Below are 21,192 nucleotides of genomic sequence, written 5' to 3'. Positions count from 1 at the left end.
CCACTTTGGAGTTCATCTCAAATACTACGCGCTCGCACACAGGAAGGACACAGATGTTCCTCGTTAGCCGGTTTGCAGAACGTCGCAGGCAAACGATCAGCTTGTTTATCGCTGCTCTCAGCAATTGTGCGTATTGTGTTCCGTACGCTGCGGTACGCTTGATTTGTTCGATCGACCAACCCTACCTCATCCGTGCTGTTATTGTTTGTTTGTTTGTCTCCCCCCCACCCCCCTCACGCTGCAGGGAATGTGCTGGGCCACCTTGGCCACTCCTTCTTCACGCAGAGCTTCCTGGGCAGCAGGGAGCATGGCGGCTTCCTCTACGTCAGCCCCACCTTCCAGTCCCTGCAGGACCTGCTCCTGCCCAACCCACCCTACCTCTTCGGCATCCTGGTGCAGAAATGGGAGACGCCCTGGGCCAAGGTCTTCCCCATCCGCCTCATGCTGCGCCTGGGAGCCGAGTACAGATGTGAGCACGGGTGGGGAGGGGTGGTTGTGGGTGGGTGTGGGTGGTTGTGGGTGGGGAGGTGTGGGTGGCTGTGGGTGTGGGTGGCTGTATTGGACCTTCAGGAACGGAAGCTGTTTGCTGAGCTGAGCTGTGTGTTCTAATGTTCCTCTTGGTTGCTCATGGCAGTCCTTTGGGTAAAGGCACACAGAGACTGCTGGTACTGTTTTTTAATGATTTGAAACAGTGTCTTTGATGCCCCCCCCAGACATTTCTTGAGTGCTCCCACAGGGAAGCTCTCTGCTTGACTTGAGCTAATCCTTCATCTTGTGAAGAGCTAGAACATATAAACAAACTGCCACCCCCCCCCCCCCCCCCCCCCCACCCCACCCTCTGAGGATAAACTGTTAAATTGCTGAGAGCTTAAACTGTGCAACTCAGCCCAGGCAGCAGACGCAGCTGGAGTCGGTTCTAGTGAGGTGTCTGCTGGGCGGAGAAAGATCCTCTGAGAGCTCGTCGCCTTCCAAGGCTCAAGGGACTCAAAGCGGTTTCCAAGGTGTCCGCGTTGGTGCCATGGGGTCTACGAGGATCACTCTTCCTTGTGTGAATTTAAAGACGCTCCCTAATTTAAAGACGCTCCCTTTCTCATACTAATTGTGTGAAATTGTTCCCTGCAGTCTACCCCTGCCCGCTGTTCAGTGTGCGCTTCAGAAAGCCCCTTTTCGGAGAGACTGGTCACACCATCATAAACCTCCTGGCGGTAAGCGCATTCTCGTGACAGTTCGTCCATGTCACAAAGACTGTCTATTTTTGCCTAATGCATTTTGAAACGGGGCTCTGTGTTCAACGTGTGTCTGCAGGATTTCCGGAACTATCAGTACACGTTACCAGTGGTCCGAGGTCTGGTGGTGGACATGGAAGTGAAGAAGACCAGTATCAAGATCCCCAGCAATCGCTATAATGAGGTGAAATATCCACACCTGTGCAACATGTCTTCATTGGTTTGAAAGTGCTACAGGTTAGCTACTGCGGCACATGACCTATTTAGAAACATTTATCTTTCATTAACGTTTAATGTTGGTACACCACGTGGTGATTCTTCAAATCTTCAAGTAAGTTCATATCTGCGCAGCCTACTGTGGTGTTCGGCATCCATCCACGGGATTTATTCTCGTGTCCAACTTGCTGGAAAGGCCCTGCCATTGCGTGCCACTGTGTTTCCGCAGCTCATGAAGGCTATGAACAAGTCCAACGAACACGTGCTGGCCATGGGGGCGTGCTTCAACCAGCGCGCAGACTCCCACCTGGTCTGCGTGCAGAACGACGACGGCAACTACCAGACGCAGGCCATCAGCATCCACCACCAGCCTCGCAAGGGTACGCTGCCATTTCTCTGGTTCGTCCCGGAGCTTTAGCGATATAAAGCGTGGGGTTTCCTGCGCTTCAGCGCAGGGGCCTCAGATAATTGGGAGCCTTGGATTGGCCGTTTCATTGTTAATGAGAATGGTGAAGCTTCATGCTCACAGACAAATTTTTTATTTTGTTTTAATTTTTATTTTATATTTTTTGTCATTTACATATTAATTACATATTGAGTGGCCAGATTGGCTCAAAAGATTTACTTTGATGGGTGTCTGTAAACAATGCATGAAAATTAGAGGTCAAAGTATGAGAGTGGGCCCAAAAAGAAAAAGGCACCAGATCACGAGTTTTTGACAGAAATAACACAATTTTTAAATTCACCATCACAATCTGATGAGCTGAAGTCTGTGGACCAACCTGTGAGCCCCACTGGTTAAGATGTTGTTGGGTCGCTACGATAGCAATGGCTGTGGCCAGCACGGAGGAACCCAAAGGGCTGTCAGATGAGATGAGAGGATTTGACTAGCGCCATTACGTCCATGCTTCTGTCAACCAGGCCTTCGTACCCTTGTGGTAGCAGAGGGCGGCTTGGCCTTGATGCCACCAACTGTTGAGAAGCTCATCTGATTTACAGAAGTTGGTGCCAGTGAGCCTGTGTCATGTTTACTGGGTGGGGGGGGGATGGGTCAGGATCTCAGACGGAGACAGGCCTTGTGCCTCTGAGCAGCAATATAAGCATCAAAGCCTTTTTTTTTCCCCCCTCTTAAACTGTATTCAGTCACATTGAACAACGGTGAATGTCTGTCTAGTGCTCTCCCTCTCAAGGGAATATGGTTTTGTGTGCAAGATGTATGGAGAAACAACTGAACGTTCAAACCCACTTTGCCAGTGACTGGAAGTTGCACTGAGTGGATGTGTGTGTATATATCTGGAAGCATGCATATGTATCTAGTAAACACATGAATATTTATTAAATATAAATACACACATTTATTATTTTACTAAATCTTTACTTGGTGATTAGTTTGACTCTGGGCTATTGCTTTTTATCCTGTGCTTACCATGGTGTGGGTAATCTGTCTATAATAGTCCGGTGGGAACATTAGGTTGTATTACATTATGCTGCACTATACGGATTTGATGAATACTATCTATTGGACCCACAACCAGCTGTAGGCCCTGAGCCCACAGGCAGGTTAAGCCGCCTCTGTACAGGGGAGCATCCCTGCTCCAGGGCCCAGATCTTCACGGATTCCTGCACCCACTCCCATCCACCGTAGCAGGTTTCTCATTGGCCACCGCCATCCCCATCTCGCTCCATCATGAGTCCAGACCCAGACGTCTGTAAAGCTGCTTTCAGGGTGGGAATAAGAAGGCACTGCCGTCACATGCCCGTGCTTCCTACAATTGCGGCGTGTTGGCGAACAGTGTCTATTGTGAAAAAGTGCTGTGGTGACAAAATTAGACTAAATTGCTGCTGATCAGGAGACTCCGGTTAGGAGCTCAGAGTCTGGAAGCGTCTCCGTGCCGCCGCAGTGTGAATGCTGGAATTCTCTCGCATGCGTGCCTTCTGTAAAGGTCAGCAGTTGGCCTCTAGGAAGCGTTCCTGGGCACTCCGGGCAGTGCTCACCTTCCTGGTCAGGCTACAAATGCACAGATTTGAGTGTGACTCTCCCGGTCACATGTGCTGCCAGGCCAGTCCTGCATTTAAAGACTAAGCTCACGTATGGCGGCCACCTAAAACATGAGGAATGTTTATTACCTTATTCTACCCAGCTGATCTCGCCTGTTTTTGCTCTCTTTCTTTTCAGTGACGGGAGCCTGCTTCTTTGTGTTCAGCGGTGCTCTGAAGGCTTCGTCCGGCTTTCTAGCCAAGACCAGCATCGTTGAAGGTACTGCCATAAATGTCTTAGTTCTCTTGAGCAAATGTAGGTCAACCTGAGTCCCTTTGGAGGGCTGTCTAAGTTGAGCATAATGTCCTCTTAACTCCAGTAACCCAGGACAGGGACTGAACTGTACGTTCTTGTGCCTCAGACAAGTGTACCTGTCTAGGCCTGCTGGTCTCTCCAACACACAGTACAACATCTAGTTCAGCACTCTGCATTTAGGCAGTGTGGGCCCCAAGATCTGGAGTTCTACTGAAATTCTGAGAGAGCTGTTGACATGCAGTTTTACCCCAAACACTCCATGTTTCTTCAGTATTGCTTTTAACTATGTTTCTGTTTAGACTTTGTTGTTTTTTTGCAGTTTGTTTTTGTGAAGTTATGGGGAAAATGTGACTTTCAGATGGAGTGATGGTACAGATCACTGCAGAAACAATGGAGTCCTTGCGTCAGTCACTGAGAGAGATGAAGGACTTCACCATCGTCTGTGGGAAGGCTGATCAAGAGGAGAACCAAGAACACGTCCATATTCGCTGGATAGAGGATGACTTGAATTTCAACAAAGGGTTAGTGCTCCAAATTTAATTATTAATACTGGAAGGGCCATGTGATCAGATCATAACTAAAAGCTTCATTGATTGGTACAGGAAGATTTCATTGCTTGCTGCTTATGTCAGTTGATAACCTTTTGATGCGATTCAATGGATGGTACGTAGTCTGCGTATTCCCCTGTCACAGCTAAAAGTCTCTCTTTGCTATCTTTACGATTAGAGTCATCAGCCCCATTGATGGGAAATCTATGGAGTCTATAGCTAGTGTCAAGATCTTCCATGGCTCGGAATACAAAGCTAATGGCAAAGTCATCCGCTGGACAGAGGTTATGTTCTTTCATTTATTCTGTGTTGATACTAAAGATCCTTTAAGTATTGCTGATTATTTTTCTTTTTTTACAATGTTAATGTGTTGTGATGTGCTGTTATCTTGTAAAAGAACTGCACTCCCCAGTTATTTTTTATATATATATAAATTAAATGGGGAAAATTGACTATAATTAAATTGGTTAAAACCTTTCTGTCCAGGTGTTTTTCCTTCAGAGTGAGGATCAGCCCAATGGCCTGAGCGACCCAGCAGAGCACAGCCGCCTCACGGAAAATGTGGCTCGGGCTTTCTGCATGGCTCTGTGTCCTCACCTGAAACTCCTCAAAGAGGACGGCATGGCCAAATTGGGCCTGAGAGTCACGCTTGACTCTGACCAGGTGAGAGGTCCAATATTTCCTGGGACCTGATCACCTAAAAGGCCTTTATACCTCAACCGAGTTGTACGTAGGTTCACGCGGACAGCAGCACATTTGGCGGAAGCGTAGTTTTAATTTCCTTTTATATCCCTGCAGGTGGGCTACCTGGCCGGCAGTAACGGGCAGCCCCTGTTGCCACAGTATTTGAGCGAGCTGGACTGCGCCCTGATCCCCGTCATCCATAGCGGGGCGTGCCAGCTGAGCGAGGGTCCTGTGGTCATGGAGCTCATCTTCTACATCCTGGAGATCATCTCCTAAAGAGGAACGTTCTCCCCCTCCCTACCTCCTCACGCCCACCGTTCTCTTTTCTCTTTTTCTCTCTCATTTGCACTTCAAAGGGCCTGAAAAGCTGTGTTGGGGAAAATGTAAAAGATGCAGCATTCCTCCAGACCACCTATGCACCAAAACCCCACAGTGCATCTCTACAGGGGCCTTGCCCTCAGACTGTGCTGCTTTCTTTCTCCTCCACTGTGGAAGCCAGAGCAGGACCCCCCCTGAGCAAGATCTCATTGCAGTGAGCAGAGCGCACCATATGCCACGAGGGGGGTGCACCCCAATGAGGTCATCAGCCCCAACGGGGAAAAACGGTGAACCAATGGAAGCGGTGAGCTGCAGGAGAAAGGCCTGCTCTGGGTGAGCATTCCTTTGGATGCTGGTGCCCGGGGGCCTGGAGCAGGCATATAGCGGGAAACGAGGGGTGGATGACTCTTGAGCTTCAGTCTCGCCTCTTAGCTTTAAAAATCACACGATGCTTTATTTTGACCAATGTGGACCTTGTTGGGTTTCTTTCCCTTGTCTCCTTCGTTTACTTGTTCCCCAAGGCAAAATACTCCAAAGCTGAAAATGATGTAGCTTCATGAGATGCAACCGTAAGATGGGAGGTGGACTCGCAGGTGATAAATGAATGTGGCACATGTACAATTTATTTATGGAGTTGGTTACAAATGGAATGTTACACAGAGGTTCTGGTCTACTGAGGCCTGCTGACAATTTAAGATCCAGTGGATATTTCAAGAGTCCTTCCAGAAGTCATCCAGGATGTAGTGCTTGACACATGCATTTGAGAAAAGAACCCTATTCCTAAATGGAATATACTGCAAATATGGATTAAAATAATCAAATGGTGTACTGATCGCATTCTGTTTACATTTTCCCAGAAGAGATAATGTCTGCGATGTCTGACTAGTCAAACAAAGGATTAAAACGCACATCCCTCTTTGGGATAAACTAATTGAGATCCACCCCCCCATCTCCTCTCATTTGAACAGCTCATGTCTGTATGATGGTTGTCAAAATGAAATTACCCTTTCGTATAAAGATTATATGAGAAATAGACTTATTTGCAATGCAGTGCACTGGAAATTAAGCCATTTTGAGGAAAATGACGGACAGGGATGACAAGCATTTGCAATCGGGCCATTGTCCATTGGTTGGATCTTTGATATGTAGATACTGTGCGCCTTTGACTAGAAGAGTCATATCAAGATAAGAATGGATTTCATTGGTGGTTTCGTTTGTTTTTTGTTTTTTTTAAGATTACATGTCATGATGATACAAAACTGACGGATCCTCCCGTTATGATTCATGATGAAAGAAGAATTTCCAGTTGCGGTTGTTGTCCAGGCTGTTCACCTCCCCGAGTTTGGACTCTTGCTAAGATGGATGCTCGTTTTGGGCTTGTCTCGCGGAGGATTCACTCCAGAATTAAACTTATCAGTGTTGATGTCTCCCCTGTAATGAAGACCAGAGGATAGCTTAACATCAGCGTGGTTCCAGGGGACCGTTTCCCTACCTTTTTGAGATGTCTCTGAAGAACATCACTGTGGATTTTCCCTTTTTAAAATGGGGCATTCGCTTTAGAGTCTATCATGGAAGTGTAAAAACTGGTGACTTTCCAGGTCAGGAATTTTGGATTCCAAAGTTCGTGTGAAAAGGATATTGTGGCTCTTTAGAAATATGAATCTAGTGGTTCTCTGCTCTGTACACCATCATCTAACAGACCTGATTTCTCAGGTAAGCCTTTCATGAGCTGGGTCAGAGAAGGGATTGGAGAGTTACCAACATATGGCAACCCGAGTCCCCTACAATACATCCTATCCTCCCGGGCTCCTAGAAATGGTATGAATTAAAACATTTCAATGTTGACATTACTATCACCTGTCAACCTGAAGAAAATAGCTTTCACTAAACAAAAAAAGGGAGTATGGGTTCATGGTTTGTATTTTGCAGAAACATAAATGGCAATTTGGTTTCCCTAGTGAGGGAACCCTGTCTTCTGCAAACTGTTAACAACTTACACGGAAAACCTGAGGACTTTGAACTGCAATGTCGAAGTGTGCGTTCGTTGGCTCTGCCATCGTAGAAGAGGCAGAGTCTCTTCATTTTGATTTAGGACTGTTTTGGGAGATCCCTTTAGATTGCAAGATGAAAGGCATTACACAGGCGGAAATTTTCCCCGTTACATGGGGTAAAAAGACGCATTAGTATTTTGGGTTTTCCCCATTCTTTTGAAGTGTCATTGGGCCTAGGTTTGTATTTTGCTTTTTCTGGAGACAGCAAGACTCCATGTATGAAGATGGATGTGTGCTTACTTGGTCCAAGCAATGTAACCTGTTTGCATTTTTACAGTATTTGTGGGAAATATGGGAGTGGATAAGGAGAGAATTGTACAAAATCATCAGCTTTCAAGAGGTGAGCTGGAAACAGAGGCGGAGTCCTGTTACTGACACTGGTCAAAATGATTCCATTTCAAATGTAAAACATAAGCCAAAAAACCCACCTGTACATGTTTTCTTCGTCAATGAAATGACTATCAAATCCTGTAGTATATGTAAAATAAAAACTTATAAAAAAATTTACATGCTTCTATAAATTAATAAGGAGACAAATACAATTGTATTTTGAATTTGTTTTAATGACGGTCTGTTTCTGCAATAGTCTGAAAAATAAAAATGCCACAAAAGCCCACTAAACCTGCATGATGACCGCTGCAGCGATGGAACCGAGCATTTCCTCTGAGCACGCGGCATCTGGAAGGGCCAGTTTGACTCACTGGTTTTCAGGGGGCATCCCTGTCTCGATAACAACCGAATTAAAGGAAAACTGTTCACGTGACAATACAGCTTTGAAATGTATAACCGTGCTGTAGTGCAATGAAGCGAGAACAATGTAAACCATGGGTTTGAGTACAGTAATGTGATCACCATGCATCAGTGGTCAGAAAAACAAGGGGGAGTTTTTTTGTTTAAATAAAGTATATTGGCAACTATTTGGCTTGGCAATCTAAGGAATCCTGCAATATATTCTCTATCTATTAAAAAGAGACAAGAACAATAAATTGAACATCATCCAATCTGCATAAAAGAACATTGTATGTAAACATGGCTAGGAGCCAAAGGAGCAGCCCGCCACCCCCTCAGAAGCTTCTGAAGTTTAAAGACAGCAGGTGCTACGTGTACACGCCGAGACCGCCTAGGTTCTGATCTCATGCACATCGTGAACAGCTTCGGTGATACGGGCTGGTACCGGAACCCAGTTTCACGCCACTTGGCGCATGCGCTTTAGTACCCGTCCCAGTGCAGCGGCGGGTGGCGTAGCTTACGAAGCTTAATACGACGCCTCATTCGGCCGGCGTCTGGGGAACTATGGCTTCCAATGGCGTGTGAATGAAAGGAGCTGTGATGCTACTCTCGGGGCGGGGTGAGCTTTAGGGAAACCCGTGTCTGTCCGCCAAGTGAACTTCCTTTAAGGTACAAGTGTTACAGTGTCTTATAAAACATTTGGGATTCAATGCAAACCATTTTGCATAGATAAATCAATCCTACATAATTCAAACAACATGGCAGCAACATGTGCTTCAACAGAAGAACGTTGTTGGACTACACCGTGCTACAGCAACAGCGATCACTTTGGTGTTAGTGCATAGGTACATCCCAGAGAAGCAGCAACAAAAGAAAACGGTTAGTTTTCACTAACCTACACCTGACTCCTGTAACAGTGAGGGTCAACGTCGTAAAATAAAGACCACATTTTAATTCAAATTCCAGTAAATTATATGCAATTTTGATTCTCCCAAAGCTACTACGTGATCTGAAATGTGGTCGCAGTCCAAGCTGGTATTGTCCCAGAATGATGAAATCCCTGTACCGAATGAACATGTGAACGAACCTCCGTGTTTCTAGAAGTGCAGAAGTGATACTTCTTCCAATGTCTGTAGCGTTGGGAGAAGCAGCATGTTGGGACTGTTTAGTGTCCCCAATAACGAGAGTGAAGACCACGTCGGACCAACCTCCAGACCTGAAGAGAAGAAGGGTCTCAACATTTACAATGACAGACCGACTTTTTAACAAACACATGAATGATTTAACACCCCCAAACAAAAGTGAAAACTTTAGTACTTACATGGTTATGCCCAGTCAACGTTGTTAAAGAATGGCCTGGTGCAAGAGAGAAACATTTAACCCAATAAAATATTATAGGAGAGATACACTCCTGAAGACACTGTGAAACACGGCTGCATTTTGTAAACCCTGACCTGTGATTGGTCCAGGACTAGCCAACGCTCTGTGACCGTGCTGAGGTCCTGGCCACTGAGGGGCTCCCTCAGACGCACTCTCACCTCCAGACGACCGCCGGTTGGCTTACGGCCGTCCATGACCTGGGTGTGCGCACACACACACACACACACACACACACACACACACACACACACACACACACACACACACACACACACACACACACACTGAGACACTACAGACAAGGTGCTTTGCAAATTTAAATACTGAATACAGTTTTAGCAACCAGGTGTAAAAAAATAATCTATGGGAAATACGCATTTAGTGTGTTCACATTGCTGGGATATTCCAACATGCAAATGATGCAAACACTGCACTCCTACGGATCTCACACGTTCACACTACGGTTATTATATAAAAATAATTAAAACCCAAAGAAATGACAGAAAACAGAATCTCTCAGACAAATAGGTAAACAAACAAAAGGTAGAAATAAAACTTGGCACAGTATTGGAGAAGCTTGCTGTAGCCACCCTGCCGTCTCCTCCCCCCAGAGGAGGAGGAGGGAGCTGCCTCACCTCCACTATCTCACGCACTTCACTCTCACACTCCAGCTTCTCCAGCTTGATCTGAGCTGTTCCCACCGGCTTGTCGCTCCGCAGGAAGCCGCTACAGCACCAGAGGGAGAGGGGGAGAGAGAGAGAGAAAGAGAGAGAGGGGGGAAGACAGAGATATTTTGCTGTCAATCCCAAGGTAGTTGTGCACGGACACCGATCGCGGGCCGTGTGCGGTGCTGGAGTGATGCAGACAGGCACGGCGTCTTCCAGGTGCTGCGTGGGAGGTCTCGCCCCCACGCCAGAAAACCCTGTGCTGCTGAGGTGTGTGCTGCTCGAGTAACAGCCAAACTTTCAACTTGAGTTAACAATATCGACGCCCCACCCCCTCCAGAACAACTAGACATGACGGAGGTGACACTCACCCTTTGTGGAACACCTCCAGCTTGAGACCTTTGGACTGCACCACCCTCCTAAAGCCACGATGGTTCCGGTTGATGTTTAAGGTGAAGCTCTGGTTGTACTCTGCGAGGAGGACACAGAGACGCACCTAACATGTTAGTTTGGCTAAAAACCAACAGGCTTCCTTAGACTTTATTCGATGACAACAAAATGCACACATATGCAAAACAGTCCCACCTGGGCTGTTGGTGTTTCTGATGACAGAAGTTTTGTGTTTCTGGGGTTGATCCTAGAATTGCAGAGACAGCATTTACAACAGAGAGAAAATTGCAAGGTACTGCTCGATTCTAGAAGTGTGTGTACTTCCTCTTGAGTTTGGGGCTACAGATACTTACTGAGCTGGGGTAGGGGAAGTCGAACTTGACGTAAGCATCTAGATCGTTTGAAGCAACACCTTTACAACAGGGAAGTGAAGAAGGTGTTGGCAGAGAACAAAGAAAATCCAGCTCAATTACCCACACTAACTACTTAATCCTGTTAAGGACTGACTGATATTCATCTAAACTGTAAAAGTTCAGCTTAAAACATTTATGCAACGCTCTCATTTTAATTATTCATTTGTTTCCACTAATTTATTCTCATGAATTGAGTTTACTGGCAAAGCCAAACAGGCAGTTGAAACATTTTTTTTACATTTATTATATTATAATTAGTGGTGTCAATTCCAGGTTCAGAGATTAAAAGTCCTCACCAGGATTTTGCTCAAACTTGCTAGATTTTCTAATTAGCAATCCAGGTAAAATTAGTGGAATCAACACAATCCAGGAAGCCTGAGCAAAATCCTGGTGAGGACTTTTACTTTCTGAACCTGGAATTGACACCTCTAATTATAATACAATGTATAAGAACAGCTCTGGTATTAACTGAACAGAACGATTGGGATCATGCCGTTTGCATAGCCCAAAACTGAGAAGTAAGGCTCATTATTTGCTAGTAAGTCATCGTCAGCTGACTCGCTGGTGAACTTAAACGTCATGTATACAAGTATCATCACATGACATCACATGGAGAGTGGTGTCAGCATTATCGGCAGGCCAAAGCAGAACAGCAATCATAAAACTGTTGGTGATTCAGTCCCGATGAGAGTCTCAATGTCTAGAGACTGACGACCTTAAAGAAGCCTTAAACATGACAGATCATCACTTCAGTGCCCACTAAACCTTTTATGTACCTACAGCAATGTGTCCTGGTACTGAAATTCAGAGATCTGAGACGCACACAGTGCCATGACCAGAACTCCTGACGGTGGCTTTAAGGACCGGCTTCCACCAAGCTAAACATCATGCAGGTATATGTGCACGCATGAGCACACTTTCTCCACTGCAATTTTGTAGCACAGCATAAAAAAAAGCATTCGTTCCAGTGTGATATGAAATGCTTTATAAGGAGAGGTCTGCAGATGCCTGCGTGCAGGGTGCAGTCTTACCCTGAGGTGCAGGCAGGTTCATGCCTTTAACAATCATCACCACCATATCAGTGCTACTGAGCTCCGGAAATATCCTACAAAACAAGGCCAGTAAAAACGAGACAAGATTTTAGAAGATCTAGCTAGCGCTCGCATGCCTGCAACCATTCTTGTAAGGTTATGCTGTGACGTCCAAGACTACAGTCTTCTCGTAAATGTTTTATGTATTCAGGTGCAGTGTTGGCGGACGCAGATGACCTGACGGTGCGGTAGGTCTTCTCTTCGAAGTGGTGTCTGGGCGGGTCCAGGCCCCTGTTCTGTGCCAGTTTCACAATGTCCAGGCTCTTCTTACATCTCTCTGCCATGTTCTCAAATCTGGACAAAGGAGCAATATTTTACACAACACAAAGAGTCAAGGCCACAGTGAGAATGAGCCGGAATATTGTACTTTTAGGTCAAATATAAACTCGTAGCACTGTAGCAAAAATAAAACACAAGGCTGCCAGATCGCCGTGTAATTGGGTGTGCCAAGACTCGGCCTCTTAGCTGTTAACCATAAGCCTTAAAGCTCTGCAGCAGCCATTCTTGATGTGACATGTCGAATGGTGTAGATTTCATCAGTCAATTCTAGTTACACTCCCAGGAGATTGTGTGTGTGTGTGTGCGTGTGATTGTGTGTGTGTGTGTGTCCGTGTGATTGTGTGTTTGTGTGTGTGTGTGTCCGTGTGATTGTGTGTGTGTGTGTGCGTATGGGCCGTGCACATTTTTACCTGGTGGTTTCCGCCACGTTCCCCATGTGTGTGAACTGTTTGGAAAGGGTCAAGCATTTCTGGAGACGGGAGGAGGAGAAAGACGTGCCATTACGACTCTGGAATGAACCGTGGCGTGAAGCCGGTCTGCGCACACTTAGCGGCCGCTACCTCGTACTGCTCCTTCAGGATCTTGGCGAGTTGACCGTACACCTCTTCCGCCTTCTCGGAGGTCTGGACGTCGCTGTGGTGCACCAGAATGAAGTCCTCGTCTTCATCGCCGGGAGGGGAGGGTGCCTGGAACACACGAGCCATCGTAGTCAAGCCACGCTTCCCACCACGACGTCGCCGCTGGACCGACGGAGGCCGCCGTCTACCTTACTGACGTCCACCGCCTTGCCGCTGCGTGCCGCCTCGATCAGCGGGTCCAAGCTCTTGGCCATGCGCAGGTGCTGCCTGGCCTGGTCCAGGTCATTCTTCTGCTTGGCCTGCAGGGCCGCCTTCATGTACTGCTTCTTTCTGGCTTCGAGAAGCTCGAGCTGCCCCGTGGCTGCAGGGTGGCGGATTACAGCGTTTAGAGGAACAAACAGCGGTCGATGGTTCGGTCAGTTGGTGAACACCCGAGAGTCAATGGCCCGTCCCAAAAATGACTGACCTGTGGCGGACACGCTGTCTCTTTTGACTTTTCTGTCTGGGGAAGGTGAGGAGCTCCTCTTGGGCTGCTGGACAATCGGGGGCACAGTCATGGTCGGCTTCTTCTGGCTGTCCACAGCTGGGGCCTTGGAGATCAGGGTCCACAAAACCAGAGAGAGTTTATGTGACTAAAACACACTGTTTCTTGAGGAAGATGTTGCATATTTGCATATGTGTGTTTTAAAAACATGTTTCATTGGGTTTCCTGACTCCCCAGACACATAAAGGTATTAGTAAAGAGACGGACCTCCTTGGGCTTTTTCTCCTCTCCACCATCATCCTCTTCCTCAGCCCCACCCTCTGCTTCATTAGAGGCCAGCTTATTGGCTGCTTCAAGCACAGCATCAAATCCCTGTTCGTTTGCGGCAGCTGCCTGGCCTGGGATTGGTGGAAAACCTGTTTAGGACAGAAAGCAAACGTGCATTACAAAACCATGTCAACTGTGACAGCCAGCTTGTACTCCACAGACAGCAGCTCACCTGGAGGGGTGGGCAGCTCATCATAGTTAACGGCACGGCCAGCTTTATGGGCACGAATAGCACTCTGGTATTGCTGCGAATGGCAATAAACACATCAGCCGTGCTTGAATATGGTTTCAGACATCTGCTGAACTTTGGCTTACGGGTCGCTTATGGTGTACTAGCAATATGCTGGAGCGCGAGGCGTCAGTGGGGCGGAACCGCGTGCGGTCACCTTGGCGATGCGATCGTGCATGCGGGCCTTGCGTTCGTCCCCGCCGGCCTTGGCCTGTGCACAAGCCTCTTTGTACTTGGCCATCCTCTGCTCCAAAGCTTCTAGAACAGTCTTGGGTTGGGCAGACTGGCTTGCGGGTGCTTCTCGGGCTGCAGGGAGAACGGGGGGCGGGTGGGAGGTTTAGTGCGGCGATACAGAAGAACGTGTGGGCCACAGTTTGGGATCCGTATTCACGTGCTTAAACGAACAGTGCAGATTCAGCCCGCATTAACTTTTCTATTCAAAGCAGGGTTCAACAAGGAGAGGGGCGGAGCCTGTAGCACACTGACCTTGCCCATCAGATGATGACGGAGAGACTATAATAGCTGCTGGGGGCGGAGCCTCCTTCACTGCAGTAGCAAACAGGGAGAACAGGCCTTTACATCCATAACTCATCACATCACACCAACCAAATGAGCTCCAATCCCGATATGGCAACAACTAGAATATATTCTAAAGATACTTAAAAGTTATTATTAATTTTTTTTTTTTTTTTTTACATTGTTTTGGTTGTACCTTGTGTACATCTACCATCACTATCTATCATATCTATCAAAGCTATATATCTGCATGTACATGTGGAGAACAGATGTTCTTACCTACTGAGAGAGGAGGAGGCAGGGTGCTTGTGTTGACCGCCTGGCCTTTCTCCAGAGCCTCAATGGCAGCATCGAACCCCTGAGGACGAGAGATCACAGTAGTGTCACGTTCACCTCCCAACCAGAACATGTTCCTCACATGACACAGTCCATCACTGCACCCGTCTGCTCAGGGACACCACCATGAGCACTGGCAGGGGTGACCCACCTGACCGCTGGAGAGAAGGGCGCGGCAACACGTGAACCCAATCTCCAAATATAATAATTTTAAAGGTTAAACATGTAAATGACTTTTGCATCTGGATTATTCTGGAGATGATTACCCTGGATTCTTCAGGCCAGGTCATTTCCCATTTCTATTGTCAGTCACCACATTACGATGTATCCGACATGAAAGTTATGTTCACCAGACACTCTTCCCAAAACATAATGTACAACTTTATTACAACTCAATTATTCAAACAGAACTTGACTATGTCAGCGTTTAGGTTTGAAATCCACACCAATTAGCACAACTTTGGCTATACGCCATTCATTCATTATCAAGGACATTAGGCAACTCGTGAATAGAATGATCCACACGAAAATGCACACTCAGGTAGGGCTGCTACAAATGATTATTTTTATAGTCGACTAATCACAGATTAATTTTTATGATTAGTTGACTAATCGGATCGTACGCTAATTGAATATAAAACACACAGCTTATCACACTAGAATGCAACTGCTATTATATAACCATCATTAGATTTCAGCTATATGCTAACTAAAAATAAAAACAATTAAGATCATAGTTCATTAAACCTTTAATGAAATATGCAGCTTGTTGCAACAAACAATTATTAAAATAAGTATAAGGCACTGGCTTAAACAACGCAAAAATAAATACATTAATAAAGAAATTTTTTTTTTTGGTTTTTCTTTCTTTCATTTGTCTCTGGCATCAAACTTATCTACATTTAAATCAAATTAGGTAGGTACCTGAAACTAAGGAATTATTCACAAAAAAAGTTTTGGTCTCACTGACGTTACAGAAAACACACGAATGCGTGCTAAGGCTAATGAAACAAATCGCCATCACTAATGTTAACTTTTACAGCTACCACGATAAGTAAATACAAAGTTAACTCTCTGTTTACGGTAACTTTAGCAGCTAACTAGCTATTTAGATTACAGAGATGACGGTCCCTCTTCATCATTGTGCTTCAGGTGCTCGTACATTGCGGTTGTGCTGCCGTGGAAGGAAAGTTCTGCCTTGCAGATATTGCACGCGTTTTGAAAATCCGGCTACGGAAAACGATCCCACACTTATGAGTTCCGGGTAGCCATGATACCAGTCTGTATAACGTCCTGGGATGTCGTCCACCGTCTACCCCGGTTTCCACTACTGCACATGTGCGTCAAGGACAGAAAGGCGGACGCAGCAAAAACTGCTGCAGCAGTTTGGAGAGAGAAAAAAAAATGACGCATCGACTATTAAATTAGTCGTCAACTATTTTAATAGTCGACATAATCGCGACTAGTCGACTAATCATGGCAGCCCTACACTCAGGCCCGGTGGCTGAATGTGACCGCGGCCGGTCTGGACCTTACCTTGCTCATCTTCATGTGCGTTTTGGCTTGCTCTAGATCTCCGGCTTGCTTCGCCTTCACAGCCGCGCTCCTGTATGCCTTCTGCTGCTCCAGCAGCGCCTCCTTGGTGGGCTGTCCCAGCGCAGGCTCTCCCAGCCCTGCTCAACACAATGGGCCCTTTTCATGAGCCGTCCTCAAGAATGTCACAGGTTGGCTAAATATTTTAGCTGGATCAGTGAGGAGCGCGACTGGGAGAAATTACAACACCTCTCAACCTATGTCGTCCTTCCGAGCTGAAAATTCAGATCTTTCATTGGTATTATAGTATCAGGTGCTAATGGCTGTACTTGACTGACCTTAAGACAGTCGTAAAAACCAACACTCCTGTTCACCAGTTTAAAGTTATGTGATCAATGCACTGGGACATTTGTATTGCCAGTAACTCCTTATTTGCAACTTGCTGGCAGATATCAGTGAGCGTGCAATGCCGTGAGGCTCCATACAGTGCATTAATAACGAAGCAAAAAGTGACAAATGCCACAAAACACTGTCCAAAACAGAAGGCACTGTGTATTCGAGGGTTTTTTTAAGCATCTAAACACAAGTCCGAGTCATCGGCCACAGACTTGTGTCTCTAGACCAGGCTGACCTGTATGGGATCCTGGAACGTGATCTTGTTCTGTTTCAGCTGAGGAGGATTCTGGGATACCTCCTGCATGCTTCTCCTCTGGCGACGTAGCGCACGACAACGTTTCCGCGCTGCTAACCGCCGCCTCCATGGAAACCAAGGACATCTCCTCGGACATGGGGGAGACGTCGACGGCGCTGTCCGACTCGCCGTGGTGTTCGGGAGACTCCGGCTCAGGCGACAGGGTGACAGGCGGAGGGGGCGGGGCCCGGGCGGGGCCACTGGGAGCCCCGCACGCCACTGGAGGAGGAATCTCCGCCTCGTCGATCTTGCCGCCCTTCCGCACAGACGCAAGCATGCCCTGCAGGGTCTGGAGAAGAAATATCCAAACATGAAAATCTCATTATCATTCTGAAATGTACACGGCACACCAGAAATGAAAAGGGAATAATAACGGCCCCGCCCGCAGTGGCCCCGCCCACCTTAAGGCCCCTCTCATATCTGCGCGCCTTAGATGACTCCCCTGTGGCTTTGGCGTTGGTCACGGCTGTTCTGTACATGGATATTCTCTCTTCCAGGGTGTGTTCAAGGCTCCCAACTACGGAGGACGTCTTGGGATCCTGTGGGCAGAGCAGATGCACAATCATTAGGGTATTAAATTCAAAACTATACAACCTGCATCAAGTGTTATGACAGACACGTGACTCTAGAAGGTAAACTCTCAGATGAATGTTTCAAACTGGAAACGTCATCCACTGCGAGGACCCCTTAACATACAGTGACGAGAACTGGGTCTAAAGTAACTGAAGTTGAATGTGTGAACACTTGTGGTAATGACACTCAAGCCAGTAGTATTCAGCGTTGTACATTACAAAAATCATGATTGCTACATTTTCCAAAGCTGCACATGTATTAGGCAGCCTCAGTCATTTAGACTACCTGGTTGGTGGGGCAGTGGCACCCCGTGTGGCCAGACAGGGCCACTGAATATCTTGGAGAGGCACTCCAAAACTAAAAGCCACAACTACATTTAAGGAAGTCTAGTATTGTAGCATACAGACTAGTTGATAACTAATTATCTGGTGTGCATAGGCTAAAACAGTGCAATTAACATTTTACTGTACCACAATCTTGTTATTATGTAACGTATATACATATATCATATTTCATTGTTCTTATTACATTACTGCATGAAATGAACAGCACCCATCAGGAATAAGCATATTCCGCATATGCAAATCAAATCAATAGGGCAGTCAAGGTCTGGCAGTTATGGGGCCTGCGATACAACAACACCCCCCCCCCCCCCCCCCCCACACACACACACATCATTCTGGCTCTCAACAGGCGGTAGGGTAGACGTAGTAAAAAGAGCCAGTAGTGAAATGCCAGGCTCTTGTCATTCCTATCAAACTATGTAGTGTGCCGGCAACTAGCTGCAGCATTATGTACAGCAGAGAACGAGATAAGAGATAATATGAGATCACTGTGGTTACAGGTGCTGGTGGAGTGGGTGGACTGAATGGTACCTGTGGTATTGTTGCAGCCACCTGTCTCTCTTCTGCGCTCACCGAGCCGGGGGTTTCTGCCCCCGAGTCTGCCGTTTCTTCTTCACCCACCACTTCCTGGAGCTCAGCCTGGAGAAGTTGTTCAGCATACACATGGATCACCACTCCACTAATGTAAAAACGCAACCAACTGTATCAACGTCAATGTAACCAACTGTCTTGTCTTAGAACCCTGACGCTGCTCTTCGAATTTTAAACAAAGAAGATGGATTTGATTAGCTGGTCACTCAACGCAATTAGCACTAATTTTTCCACGAGGAGTCATTGTGCGGGAGAACCCACATGTCCGGACGGAACGTTCTCAGCTGGATATGCGCTTGACTCGTGGGGGACGTGGCATGGTTTGTGTCTCACGCCTCTCTACCTGGAAGATGTTGAGGACGTGTATCCATTTGGAATTTTGATCACTGGTTTCTGCTGATTTGATTAGGCGTTGATCTGGTGAATCGGGAAATTATATGAGTGGGGTCAGTTTGAACACCCACGAAAAATGCCAAATTTGATGTATTGAGTAGAGCTGTCAAAACGCAGACTGTCAGTAAAGCTTGGATTCGATCATGGAGGGTCTCACTGCTCTACGTGCGAAGTTGGATTAGTCGGGAGACGCTGACTTAAGAGGAGTTTCATGTGCTTAAGGACGCGCTCCTTGCTAAATTCTTCATTCTCGTTTATCTACATTGACGCCCAAACAAATTTCTCCCTGAAGGTCATCGTCTTGGTTACCTGCTCCCTCCCCCACACAGAGACTGCCAGAGATGGCTCTCACCTTCCACCGCGAACTTTGACAAAAAAAACTGTGCGCCAGGCCTCTGGCTCCCCCCTCCCTCTCTGAATGAATCACACCTCTCTCTGCTTGACTGCCTGTGTTATCAATGCTTATATGTGCTATGGGGATATTTTGAGTGCACACAGACTGTTGTCCTGTTGAGAGAATAATCTGTGGTCATATTTTTTGTCTCCTCCTAGTGTAACGTTTCTCCCCCACCCTGCGGAGCTTGGCGGCGCATCTTAGATGCTGCGGCTGCTCTGGGTTCTCAGTGCTTTAACACTGGGGCCCCAAGGAACGTACTTTCGTGCCTTGTACTTGTACATTTGTATGACAATAAAGTTTAATTCCATTCTATTCATTCCAATAAAGAACAATCTACAGAAAAGCAAACAAAACACAGATTGCTCACCAAGAGGTCTTCGTCATCCTCCAGGTTGTCGTCGTCGTCATCATCATCAATGTCTTTCATGCATGCCTCTGTCATCTTTTCAATATCCACCATTGGTAACGGTGCTACGTGAGATTAAGCACGATTAAGCATGCATTGTCAAATGTTTTGTAGCAGAAACAAAGTATTAAAGAGATAACAATAGCTGGATTGTTGTTGATTTTACTATTGCTTTAAACTGATACTCACCTTTGGCTGCCTTTTTCCCTTTAGCTGGTTTATTTCCTACGATGGCAGCAAATTCAGCCTCGAGATCCGGGTCGTCCATGCTCTGGCTCATGTCCATCATATCCTCCGTGTTGAAATCAACAAACAGCCCCATCTGCGGCAAACAGACGACTTGCGGTTATGCTGACAGGTATACCATTTCTGGACGGTCTTTTGGAGTGGGTTAGCTTATTAACTGGAGCCCATGAGCAAATTAAACTTTACGCAATGTCACCGTCACATTAGCGACATATTTGTCCGAAAGCGTCCCAAAGGTCGCGGATGGATGTAGCCAGCACACCCACCTGTTTGGCTGCAGCAGCACCTTGGCCCTTCGCTGCTGGCGCCCGCTTATTCTTCTTGCCAAACATCTCGGGCTGTTCAAACTACTCCCTGGCTTGAGTGAAGAGACTCACCAAAGTCGTGCAGTTAAATATATCTGTGGAGTAGGGTAAAAAAACAGCTGTCGATGAAAAAAATGAGAAATGATAGCTAATCATTAGCGAGCTAGCTACCTAACTAGTTACACAACTAGCCAACTTTGCTCCCAGAAAGCGGTTAGTTGGCAAACTTTAGTTATATAACTGATGTAACGTACTACGTAGCTACGTATGTTTTCGTATTTAAAACAAGGCTGTAAATATCGGTGTTGAATCAATATAGCTAGCTGTACGTGTTGTAATCTTTACGCAAATCTTTTGACGTCGCCTCCGTGAGCGTTTCCGGGAAACAAACCGTGTCAGAACTGCTCAACTCAACCGAGTAGCTCTAATAAACCGTCGAATTCGCGCGACCTCTCAAGATAATGGACGGAACTGGCCTAATTTCTCAAAAACGTTCATTTTTGAGGGGTTTGGCTCACCGTGTCCCGCTAGCTGTGAACCCCGGTGGCTAATGTGGGTTAGCTAGGTTGGCTAACTATGGCAACTTACCTGTGAGGCGTTCTGGCTAACTGGAGTCTCGAGGCGCCGCTAACCGTCTCGCGGACATGCACGCGAGCACTGTCGCGCGCCAGGCACTGTCACGCGCTGGCTGTTTACCTGTCACTCTCGATACATGAAGACCCCGGGTGGCTAGCGGGGAGCTAGCATGTCGAGTATCGGACTCTCTCGTTAGCTCGGCATATACAAAGATGTGACCATCGCCGAGTTTGCGTTTATCCAGTATCGAGTCGTTAGTGTTAGAGTTATGAAAACGCGCAGCGATAAGTACGGCTGGGTAAACGATGGTATTACTTTGATCTTACTTTCTGTCCTACTTTTAGTACGATTTCTTGGTAGACCACGCCCATCATGTTTCCAACC

At 46.7% G+C, this 21,192-nt stretch overlaps 2 protein-coding genes across 9 annotated transcripts in view; one reads left to right on the top strand and one right to left on the bottom strand.

Moving 5' to 3' along the window:
• The window catches only part of zfyve9a (zinc finger, FYVE domain containing 9a), a 19,539-nt gene extending 11,344 nt beyond the window's left edge, over nucleotides 1-8,195 (top strand). For all 5 annotated transcript variants that reach the window (XM_076981705.1, XM_076981706.1, XM_076981702.1 and 2 more), the window contains 9 exons: nucleotides 245-469; nucleotides 1,123-1,205; nucleotides 1,306-1,410; nucleotides 1,672-1,822; nucleotides 3,619-3,699; nucleotides 4,094-4,256; nucleotides 4,462-4,567; nucleotides 4,770-4,946; nucleotides 5,082-8,195. In XM_076981705.1, the coding sequence (XP_076837820.1) occupies nucleotides 245-469; nucleotides 1,123-1,205; nucleotides 1,306-1,410; nucleotides 1,672-1,822; nucleotides 3,619-3,699; nucleotides 4,094-4,256; nucleotides 4,462-4,567; nucleotides 4,770-4,946; nucleotides 5,082-5,243 (1,253 nt within the window). In that variant the 3' untranslated portion in view covers nucleotides 5,244-8,195. The remainder of the gene's footprint in view (nucleotides 1-244; nucleotides 470-1,122; nucleotides 1,206-1,305; nucleotides 1,411-1,671; nucleotides 1,823-3,618; nucleotides 3,700-4,093; nucleotides 4,257-4,461; nucleotides 4,568-4,769; nucleotides 4,947-5,081) is intronic.
• cc2d1b (coiled-coil and C2 domain containing 1B) lies at nucleotides 7,542-21,192 on the bottom strand. 4 transcript variants are annotated; one of them, XM_076981707.1, is made up of 26 exons: nucleotides 20,821-21,192; nucleotides 20,194-20,327; nucleotides 19,871-20,003; nucleotides 19,643-19,746; nucleotides 18,426-18,533; nucleotides 17,379-17,516; nucleotides 16,918-17,266; nucleotides 16,290-16,426; nucleotides 14,697-14,775; nucleotides 14,388-14,447; nucleotides 14,059-14,207; nucleotides 13,845-13,917; nucleotides 13,613-13,761; nucleotides 13,328-13,451; nucleotides 13,050-13,222; nucleotides 12,844-12,969; nucleotides 12,694-12,752; nucleotides 12,182-12,298; nucleotides 11,945-12,018; nucleotides 10,854-10,912; nucleotides 10,696-10,747; nucleotides 10,482-10,581; nucleotides 10,081-10,171; nucleotides 9,520-9,642; nucleotides 9,387-9,421; nucleotides 7,542-9,281 (listed from the first exon to the last, which is right to left on the bottom strand). In XM_076981707.1, exons 2-25 carry the CDS (start codon nucleotides 20,257-20,259, stop codon nucleotides 9,410-9,412), a joined length of 2,655 nt encoding a protein of 884 aa, XP_076837822.1. In that variant the 5' UTR covers nucleotides 20,260-20,327; nucleotides 20,821-21,192; the 3' UTR covers nucleotides 7,542-9,281; nucleotides 9,387-9,409. The 4 variants fall into 4 exon arrangements, with proteins under 4 accessions (XP_076837822.1, XP_076837825.1, XP_076837823.1 ...); XM_076981710.1 differs by having other exon boundaries at nucleotides 16,978-17,266; XM_076981708.1 differs by having other exon boundaries at nucleotides 20,929-21,192.

This window comes from Brachyhypopomus gauderio, chromosome 19, assembly GCF_052324685.1.
Source record: "Brachyhypopomus gauderio isolate BG-103 chromosome 19, BGAUD_0.2, whole genome shotgun sequence".
Lineage (NCBI taxonomy): Eukaryota > Metazoa > Chordata > Actinopteri > Gymnotiformes > Hypopomidae > Brachyhypopomus > Brachyhypopomus gauderio.
Note: the sequence above shows the minus strand (reverse complement) of the source record. Positions and strands in the feature narration are given on the sequence as shown.

Excerpts from the sequence above, each read along its gene's own strand:
- cc2d1b (XM_076981707.1), bottom strand. The coding sequence starts at position 20,259 with ATGTTTGGCAAGAAGAATAAGCGGGCGCCAGCAGCGAAGGGCCAAGGT. Across the intron at positions 20,004-20,193 it reads GTGCTGCTGCAGCCAAACAG|ATGGGGCTGTTTGTTGATTT; the intron begins GTGGGTGTGCTG and ends TGTTTGCCGCAG. Across the intron at positions 13,223-13,327 it reads AGACAGCGTGTCCGCCACAG|CCACGGGGCAGCTCGAGCTT; the intron begins GTCAGTCATTTT and ends GCCACCCTGCAG.